The sequence below is a fragment of the Taudactylus pleione genome, unplaced genomic scaffold, assembly GCF_031769625.1.
Source record: "Taudactylus pleione unplaced genomic scaffold, aTauple2 ptg000711l, whole genome shotgun sequence".
Classification (NCBI taxonomy): Eukaryota; Metazoa; Chordata; class Amphibia; order Anura; family Myobatrachidae; genus Taudactylus; species Taudactylus pleione.
In genome coordinates this window covers 6,899,294-6,910,138 of record NW_028285113.1, presented here as the reverse complement: position 1 = coordinate 6,910,138, position 10,845 = coordinate 6,899,294, and the positions used below count along the sequence as shown (strand labels likewise).

The 10,845-nt window shown below is 37.2% G+C and overlaps 1 protein-coding gene across 1 annotated transcript; it reads left to right on the top strand.

The window, feature by feature from the left end:
- Window positions 1–293: 293 nt before the first annotated feature.
- Window positions 294–9,416, top strand: LOC148477467 (stromelysin-1-like). The gene is made up of 10 exons (XM_088456739.1): window positions 294–466; window positions 1,841–2,085; window positions 2,175–2,323; window positions 2,430–2,555; window positions 3,452–3,613; window positions 4,121–4,256; window positions 4,394–4,527; window positions 5,792–5,951; window positions 6,611–6,714; window positions 7,727–9,416. Exons 1-10 carry the CDS (start codon window positions 362–364, stop codon window positions 7,879–7,881), a joined length of 1,476 nt encoding a protein of 491 aa, XP_088312865.1. The 5' UTR covers window positions 294–361; the 3' UTR covers window positions 7,882–9,416.
- Window positions 9,417–10,845: the final 1,429 nt, after the last annotated feature.

Genomic DNA, 10,845 nt, shown 5'->3' with positions numbered 1-10,845 from the left:
TAGTTGCATATTTTTTTTATTCTTTCTGTGCCATATATTTTATTAAATGTGTTAAAGTGATATTTAGAAACAAAAATGTGGCTTGTTTTGTGTTTCATTCTAAAACCTCTTTCAAGTCATTAATCATTCAAAAAATGTTGCACAAGTGTGGGCTTTACTTTTTTAGGCTCTTTGTTATACAATGCTGGCAATGATACGTGTCACATTTTTGCTGTGATTGGAGGAAGTTGTAAAGGGTGAGTCACTTTTTGTAGACCATTTGAGGTATCCAGGTACTGTATAAATAGGTATGTTCAGCTCACAGAAAATCAGAGTTAAGGAGAAAACCTTACAGCATTGAGGACATCTAGAAGAACCAGCCATGAAAAAATTGTTTTTAGTGCTCCTATTTTCTGTAACTTATTGTTCAGCTTTCCCAGCACCAACTTCCCAAGACAGTGAGGAGAGGGATGACAAATTTGCTGAAGTGAGTATGCAAATCTGTACTGTATTTCTAAATTCACCATGACATGTTATTGTCTATTAGTACTATGAAAGACATGTTTGATATTGCTGTTAAGTTCTCATGCTAAGTACTAGTGCTATCATACTGAAAGAATATTATATAAAAGAAAAATTAAAATGCATTCTAATAAATATATTATATTTGAAACTTTAAATGTGATACAATTTTTTTTAGCATAATTCATGCACTTGGAATTCTATTTTATTCGAGACTAGAGATTAGACACACAGTAAAGTAATCATTTCAATTTAAAATGTGTTGATAAACTCTGATGAAGTCCACTCTAATGGACGAAATGCTTATGGTTAACGTACTTCATCCATTACCGCAAAGGGCCCCTGTCATATGAGCTCACTCCCGAAAGGGTAAAGACAGGAGTACTTACCATCTCCTTGTACAGTGGTATTGGATGTTGACAACATTTTAAGCTGTAAGCACAATTTTTTAGATATCTTCTGTATAAAGATTTTAATAAAATTGAGAAAATTGTATTACTGATTGACCTTTGGTTTCTTTGGGTGATTTGGTGAGGGGAATAGCTTCCAGATATCTATTGGTCATATTTGAAGTTTACACATTGGAGATTCTACACAAAGAAAAGACTTTCATCTGAAGTTTTGAGATAAGAAAAGAGAGACCAAATTTTGGACTTATTACTATAGGAGAATACTATTTAAGTTGTTTATCTAGCGCCCTCTGTCTATCTCATTTGGTTCCGTCTAACAGGGGATCTACTAAAAGGAGCAGCTGAGTATTTGTAGCACAGGGCATTTTTTGCATATATATATATATTACTCTGAGAATAAAAGTGGAATAAAGTTTAGCAATTTCATTTACAGGTTGAGTCTCCCATATCCAAAATGCTTGGGGCCAAGGGTATTTTGGATATCGGATAATTCCATATTTTGGAATAATTGCATACCATATTGAAATGTCTGAGGAATAGGGCCCAAATCTAAGCATAGAATGCATTTATGAATCATATACACCTTATACACACAGCCTGAAGGTAATTTTATACAATATTTTCAATAATTTTGTGGCTCAAACAAAGTTTGTGTACATACATGAAATTCATTTATGTTTCATATACACCTTATACACACAGCCTATAGGTCATTTTATACTTTATTTTTAATAATTGTGTGCCTTAATAAAGTATGTGTACATTGAACCATCAAAAATCAAAAGTTTCACTATCTCAGTCATGCTAAAAATATTCCGTATTTCGGAATATTCCGTATTTCGGAATATTTGGATATGGGAGACTCAACCTGTACCACCTTTGTTGGAATAATGCTCAATGTTATTTCACCTTCCTTAAATTACTTCTAGGAATATTTAAAAAAATACTACAATCTTCAGATGAATGGAGAACTTCAGTCATCAATGGAAACCACCAGTCAAATTTCAGCAAAAGTTATTCAAATGCAGCAGTTTTTTGGCTTAGAGGTGACAGGGAAACTGGACTCGGACACCATGGAAATGATGCACCAACCAAGGTGCGGGTTTGTTGATGTGTCTGAATTCAGCATTTCCCCAGGAAACCCCGTATGGAAGAATAGCAGACTGACATACAGGTAAAAAAATTTTTTTTTAAAAAGCCCATTTTGTGGTAACAATTACATAATTTAATAGAGTCTGAATTAGTTAAATCATTTTCTATTAGGATTTTGAATTATACACCAGATATGCCCAGAGTTGAGGTGGATATAGCTATTCATAGAGCGTTCAAGATTTGGAGTGACGTGGTCCCCCTGACTTTCACACGAGTCTATAGAGGGACTTCCGATATTGAGATTACATTTGGAGCAAGAGGTATACTTCTTCTTATATGCTCCCTATTCCATGAATTAAAGTACAACCTAAAGCCAATAAGACTTGTAGAAAGGCAAAATATATAGTAAAATATATATTTCCACAGTACACAATGACAACTTTCCCTTTGATGGTCCGAGTGGAACACTGGCACATGCTTTCCCCCCTGGTTATGATATTGGTGGAGATGCCCACTTTGATGAAGATGAGTTCTGGACAAGTGGATCCAAAGGTGGGTTACTCACTTTTTTTCTCTTATTTTACTATAAATTAATTATTATAATTTCAATTTAAAAGCACAATTTACATAAATATACCCACGTGTATACACAGTTTGTGGGGGAGATGTGCTAAAACTTGGAGAGAGATAAGGTAAAGAGAGATAAAGTACCAACCAATCATCTCCTGTCACATTACAGGTAGTGTTTGAAAAATGACAGTTAGGTGCTGAGTACACACTGGCCGATATATTGGCAGATCAATTGATCAGCCAATATATCTGCTGGCCATCTGCAGACATCTGTCCCCTGCCAGCAGGAGCCGCGGCTGCTGGATAGATGATGGCCATTCAGTGTGTATGAACGACCATCATCTAAAGATATATCTGCAGATCACTAGATCTGCAGATATATCTTTCAGGTGTGTACCCACCTTAAGACTTAGTAAATCTACCCCTATGCCTGGCAAAGGCTTGTTCCTGTGTGAGTGTTTAACAAATTGAAGAATACTTTGGGCACACTAAGGGGTAATCCTCTTAGCCGCGATGATCTCGCCGATGCGAGTCATCGCGGCAGTGGCCGCACTTTACGGCAACCCAGATTCGCCATATTTTGCTCGCCGCCCCATAGGGCAGCGAGCAAAGTTTAGCAAATTCAGGGTCGAGTCGGGCTGCGAAGGGTGCAATGTGCCGGCTCGTTGCTGGCATTTTAACACCGTTGCAACGGCACATTGCACCCTTCGCACGGAATAGGATTGACCCCTCAATCTCATAAAACATCTATAAACCAGATGAATCCCAAAATAGATATTGTTGAAACTGAAGTTTAATTATCGTGTATTTGAATGCAATTTTCCAGTGTTGGAATTTACAAGGTCATATTCTTATGGAAGTTCTATGTCTATTTAAAGGGGTTAACTTGTTCCTTGTGGCTACTCATGAATTGGGCCATTCCCTTGGTCTCGCACACTCCAGAGACCCCAGGGCCCTGATGTACCCGTCCTACCATTATATTGAGCCCAGTAAATACCCCCTTTCTGAAGATGATATCATTGGAATTCAGTCACTCTATGGTAAGAAAGCATAACCTCACTGTATTATAAGAATTAACAAATGGTTTAGATTCAAACAGATTGGGTAATCAGGGATGGCTTAACGGTTAATAGAGGATACTGTTATATTGGTATGTAGTCACCATCACGGCGCAGACAATGCTGACGGATAGAATCCATGTGCCGTAATCCCAACAGCATTCAGAATCCCAACTCCAGAATCCCAGCAGCTGCGATTCTGATGGTGAGTATTAGGATTAGGTTTAAGGTTAGGAGTTAGGCATTAGGAGAGGGTTAAGGTTAGGCTGCTGGAGGGGATAGTTACGTTTAGGCTGCGGGGGGAGGTTTATTATTAGGCTGCAGGAAAGGTGGGTTAGGGAAATTGTTAGAAAAATTACCTGCATGCATCAGGATTTCCACTGTCGGGATTACACTGCCAAGATGCTGACCGCTGGCATTATCAGTGCCGAGATAGCGTACCCAACCCGCTTTAATATATCATATCACATAATTGTGTTATTATAACAGGAGCAAGGAGAACTCCTAAATATCTAACTGTACCCGAAAAGCTAAGCCAGCCAAGCAACTCATCCACCTGCCAGCCAAGCATGACCTTTGATGCTGCAACGACTCTGCGTGGGGAAATCTTTTTCTTCAAAGAGAAGTAAGATACAGTTTTCTCAATCTCCAAATTGTTTTTTATGCTGCAAATGTAACAAGGCTTGTGGAAATTAATGTGTCTTGAGTAGTTGAAAGAAACTGATTCATTCTATTATACCAATTAATGTTATTGTCCAACAGGACTTTGTGGCGCCAAATTTCCCAGGATTCAACTGTGGAGCACCATTTAATCAGCTCCTTCTGGCCCTCACTTCCAGATCACATTCAGGCTGCTTATGAGCATGTGAAAAAGGACCAAGTTCTTATCTTCAAAGGTATTTCCATAGGTTTTTTTTTTTATCTACCAACTTTATTAATATGCATTATTCTTTAATCTGGAACACTAAGCATGCGTTATAGGTGACCAATGCAAAAAGGCTTCTCAGCTGTTGTAGCCCTTCCTACTTATTTACTACCTCCAACCATTTCTACTGTAACTATGGAGAATATGTATAAAGCTTTTTCTTCTTTTTTCCATACATTGCAGTTTCTGCATAAATGTATGTATTGTAGCTATGTACTAATGGCACAATGCAGGAGATTTCACAGAAATTGCAATCAAAGTGCTAATTAGCACTGCAGATTGCAGTGCCTATTATTATCAACAGGGACTACATCTGACTCCTATGTACTAAACTCCAAAAAAAAGAAGCTTTTCTGGGTTTGGCACAGTAGTTTACTCCATTTTCAGATGGTGTAAAAACTCCTTTAAGCCTATGGAGGCTTAGGAGCAGGAGAGAGATCTCTCTCCCGCAGCCTCTGGCCGACGGCAGAAGCTGACGCTGTGCGCCGGTACAGTGTCATCTCCCCTGGAGTAGTCTTGCACTTCTGTGAAAGACTTCTACTAAATGCCGGGTATATAACTCACAGGGATAGTGGTTACTGTAACTGCTGTCCCTGCAAGTTCCCTTTTGTCTATAGCGGGGATATTCTATCTTTAATCGTCTATATGGATACCTAATAATCATGGCAGTCTCAATGTTACAAAAACTTTGTTCATAAATCAAAAAATTTCTCTTTTTTCCGGATACAGAGTTACTCAATTCGGGGTAGGTGTATTGAGCCTTGGAGAGGGATAATGTGACTGGAGATGAAGTACCAACTGTCATTTTACAAACCTCAGCCTGTACAGTAACAGGAGCTGATTGGTTGGTACTTTATTTATCGCCGCTTTATCCCTCTCCGAGGCATAGTGCATCTCCGCCTTCATCTCTCACATTTCATGTAGCTACTGTTATCCCTAATCAACGGGGAGCTGCTTGGTGGACCTAATAAGACCTGCATAAGGGCAACTATTATTTTAATATATCCATGCCCAGTATAATAAAAAAAATATATATGTAATTCATTGAAATACAATATTAATGTGTTTTTCTGCACTGTGGAAAATTTACCTAGAAAAATATCCGCAAATAGTGCAGATAGAGAAGATTGTTTCAAAAATATAATAAATTGGTGAGTATCATTAGAAGCTAAAATAACAATTCACATATGAAATATAATATATAACAAAAATGCAATATCTATATGTTTCCTTAGGTGCTAAATTCTGGACTATACGTGGTTATGAAGTCACAAAGGACTCTCCGAAGAGCATTTACCAGTTTGGTTTTGCACGGACTGTTAGAAGTATTGATGCCGCTGTCCATGACGAAACATCAGGAAAAACATATTTCTTCGTAGATGACAAATATTGGAGGTAGGAACAGTATTAAAACCTGGCTTACATACTCTCCCAGAAGTTGCGGGAGACTCCCGAAGTTTTTAGTAGATCCCTGCACACCCAGAGTTGTCCAAATCTCCCGGATCCCACCCACTGCCTAGTGAAACGGGCAGTATGAGGAGATAATAGCCGGGAATCGCAGCTCTGTGTGGATGGGGCATATGGAGGGAGCAGGGCTAAATGATGCGTAAAAATGCATAATTTAACCCCGCCCCTCCTCACGGTTCCACATTTTGCGGCAGTTTGCTGTGACAGGGGCCTAATGACATAAGGGCCCTGCCCCGCCCCCTGAAGTGGCCAGTTACCACTCCTCTCTGGGCTTCTCCTGGAGAGGGAGAGTTAAAAAGTCGTTAAGTATGATTAAAAGTTGATCATAGTTTCATAGTACCCAGTTGAATTATAGGTGCATTTCCATGAAGAAATCAGTATAATAAGCTGAACTAACAGTACATTATTTCTATTAACCCTACACAAAAATTTACAATTGTGGGTATAGCAGGGGTAAGCTAATTAACTAAGTTACAGATTTCTAGCGACAAATCATGATTCTATTATCCTTCCTATGCACTCACATATATAGATCGTTCTTAGAACTATTCAGTTGTTGAATGTAATGTAACATAATCTTTCGACAGTTATGATGAGCAAACGCAGAGCATGGACGCTGGATCACCTGAGAAAATAACAGACAGCTTCCCTGGCATTGGAACCAAAATTGACTCTGTTTTCCCAAAAAATGGTAAATAACATTTAACTTATGATATTTTCTGTAAAATAATTAGTGAAAGGGCTTCAAGATTTTAATGAGAATTTTTAAGAAAAAATACTCAGGGAAGAAAGCAACTGAAGTTCAGAGAAGAAATCCACTAAGCCTTAATATTCCAAAATTCCATCCCAACAAGAAGAAGACCAGCAGATCCACCCTTTTCAAGACTGATCCATGGGCCTTTTATCTGCCAGAACAAACATGAAACATTTTAATTAATACCAGCACTGATGTCAACCCTGTGTCATTGTCATCTAATTGAGCTGCTACCTCGGCTCATGTGAAAATATTCATGTGACTAGTACCATTGGTTTGTCTTCAAGGAGTTGTATAAAAATAGTTCAAAAGATTATAGTAGTCAGTTCTGCCCTCAGCATTTAGGGAACATCTAGGGAACAGCTGTATAAGTGAGCTGGCTTGCAGCGATAGAGCTCTACTTAACAGTTTTGCACAGCGCTAAGGGCAGCATTAAGAGCCGTCTCCCTGTCTTAGGTAGCAGTAAGGATCCCTGAAGTGCAGGATTTATTGAGGACAAAAAACTAAACACATGAATACTGTTTGTCAGTGGTGTCCCCCCCCCGCTGTAGCACCCGGTGCGGGGAAGGATGCCATGTGCGCGGCGTAGTTACACGCCGCCAATAAGAGGCCGGGATCTCATGGGCAGGCGTGGGGCCACACGGAAGGGGCGTGGCCTCGTTGACCGAACCCCGGCCCGTGATTATCGATGGGATTGTGGGAGTTGCCGGAGGTGCAGTGTGCGGAGTGCTGGCTCCCTCGCTGTAACAGGAACCAAGTACTGCACCTAATGCTACAGTGCAGCACCCGGCTCCTTTCACTGAAGGGGAGCCTGCACCTTGGTGTCACCCCTTGGCGGGTGTCACCCGGGTGCGACCCGCACCCCCCTTGTGATGACACTGCTGTTTGTTTATAATGAATGGGAATTAAAAATATCTATTTAAAGACTTGTTTTTCTTATTATCCCTAGGGTTCCTGTATTTCTTTGAAGGATATCGTCAGTATGAGTTCAGCACAGCCAAAAAGAGAGTCACTCGTTTATTAAAGAGCAACAGCTGGCTGAGATGTGGAAGTGAAAATGAAATTGATAAAGTTAATAATCTGAGAAAGATTTTCAGAGAGTAAATTATGCATGCACGTTGTGTATGTATATATAAATTTACCAATAGCATTTTTTTTCTAAAGAAAAATGTTAGTACAAGATAATAGTATCTTTCTAGTCATTTTATTAGTTTAATTAATACTTAATAAAGTATCTATAATACTGTTCTTTAAAAGATTGATGTTGAAATTAAAATGTTTTACCAAGATATGTTTATGTGATTAATGATATTAATTATTATTAACAGTAAAGTAATTATGGCTAAGAGTGTGTTAATAAGATAATAGGTATTGCAAAAATATATTAATAAAGGAATCAAGAGTTTTTAGAAAGTTGTGATTTAAAATGGCTACTACAGACATTTTACAGATGCAGCTGCAGCTAATTTTTGTTAAACATACTAGAACAAATTACATTTACAACCTTCAAAGAATAGTACATAATTATGTTTATGATTTAGAATGTGACAGAAAAATAATGAGAAATAACAATGCAGCACTTTTCATTAGAACAAGGAACATGGGGCCAAATGTAATAGGGCGAGAGTTTAGAAAATGTGAGTTTAGCAGTAAACACTAACACTTTTTAAACTTGCCCAATGTAATAGAGTCCGAGAATATGCAAACTCGCACAATTTAAGCTGTCATCCAGATGTTTTCTCATTTTGAATTTAACACTCGACCAATGTGAGAGTTTACTGCTAATCGCTCACATTTTCTAAACTCTCTCCCTATTACATTTGGCTCATGTTATATATTTATTCTTTTTAGAAACTTTCTCTAACCTTGGATTAGAATAAACATTATGATGGCGATAAGACTGTTCTAAAGAAAAACATTTCTAGTTATAAAAAAAGTTTATAAATTCAATGCAGACTATTGATACATAAATTCTATTAGTAATAACTAATATCGATGTAGAAAAATTGTATTTGTAATAACTAATATCGATGTAGAAAAGTTCTATTAGTAATAACTAATATCGCTGTAGAAAAGGTTTATTTGTAATAAGTAATATCGATGTAGAAAAGTTCTATTAGTAATAACTAATATCGATGTAGAAAAGGTCTATTTATAATAACTATCAAATAAAAATAAAATAGTGAATCCTAAAATGGCCCCCATGCACTCGATAGTTTGTTCTGACATATGTTTCAGATAAGAAATACACATGCGGAGATGACGATAACTTTCGGATAGCATCCAAACATCCAAATGATCTTGGATAAATAGCATCCCATGTAATTATCGACCAATGATGACCGCTAGGTGAAGCCAAGGCCACCAAGATGGAGGTTGCATCCAATCAAGTTCTGGATATTCCACTATAATGATTCATATTTAAAATTAACGTCATGTTTATGTAAATTAATAGAGATAGAGAAAAGTATAAATATTTTGACTAAAGGCTGCTAGAGAGGACTGGGGAATGTAGTTCTAGGATGACATGTTGCTGCACAGAACTATAAATGTTATCTTTGTATTATCTTGTCTTTGTACTATAATAATTTTCTGTTCAATAATTGTTAAGCATAAGTAAAAATTTGATTACTATCTAATTCATGACCGGACATTGAATAATTGAAACAATATTTTTTTTTTGTTTATTTAAAAGACTGTTATAATTGTACGTAACGACCATTGTATGTGTTGACCATTGTACGTACGAATGATTGAATTAATGTGTTGGATCAGCCTTCACAGTATCTGAATGTGTGATAAGATTCTGAATTCAAGTATTACTTTTGGTTAATGCTTGAAGGAGGAATAGATAGTTCCAAGTCCCAAGTGAAAACACATAATCAGGCTATAGACAGCAGTGTGTGAAACTTGTGTGAGACAATAAGGTGGTTAACAGGATGTACATGTTTTCATTTTCGACAAAGGAAAATGTTCTTAACAAATAGGCACCTTATCAGCTCCAAATATAGAGAAGAAAAGAAACTCTGTTTGTGAGCACTCTTAAAGATTTAGTTGTATTATTATTTAAAATATAACTTTTATTGGCATATATTAATTATGGACAAACACCAACGTACAACATAAGACATAGAACATGTATATGCGAATGGTATACGTCATCACACCCACCTGTATATTAAATCAAACAATCCCAAAATGAGACGAGATTGAGTGTTGCTGGGAAACATCACTAAATGGCTTCTAATCGGATAATCAGTGTTAGTGCCTCCTTTTATAAAAGTCAGGACAATGTTAGCTTGTAATTAATAACCTACTAATTAGGTCTAATCTCAAAATTAGCAGTAGTTCAAAACTGTTCACTAAGATGGCGAAATATATTAGACAGCATTATAATTCAAATGTAGCTTTGAATAGCAGAGTAACACACATACTAGTTGTAAAATAATTGCATATTGTGAAATCCTCATATATTGACTATAAATACCTTAGAGTTAAACCTGTCATTGTGTAATACACTGCAGAAAATAAAAGGAAAGTCTGGGTGGAAGATACTGTCACTCTTAATTCTGCTTCACCTCACGTAGCATACCGCCATCAATGAGGAGTGAGAGATAACTGGGGACAGTTGGACCACTAGAAACAACAGTCTAACCGCAACATTACTCAATTTTTCGCCTCTGCTGTTGTGGGTCTTACTTAATGCATAGAACCCGCAATGAGAGAGTTACTCTGATTGAGGTTGTCATCAGTTAATAGAGTGAATAGAGGGTATACCATACATGGTTAGGTCAATTTTGAAGTATAACAGCGAAATAGTGTTACCCTATTATTGTATCAGTAAAATGGCAGTCTGATACCAGGAATTGAAAAATAAATAAACATAAGTAATATCCTTACATATCAACAATCAAAGATATACATAAAGCCTCAATCTAGTTTCGTCTTCTGTATCAATTCAGAAGGGTATGTTGCCCATAATACTAATTGCATTGGTAACCAATAGTGTCTACCAGAGGTTAATAGAACATGAAGATACATATATTTATAATATCTTGATATCCATGT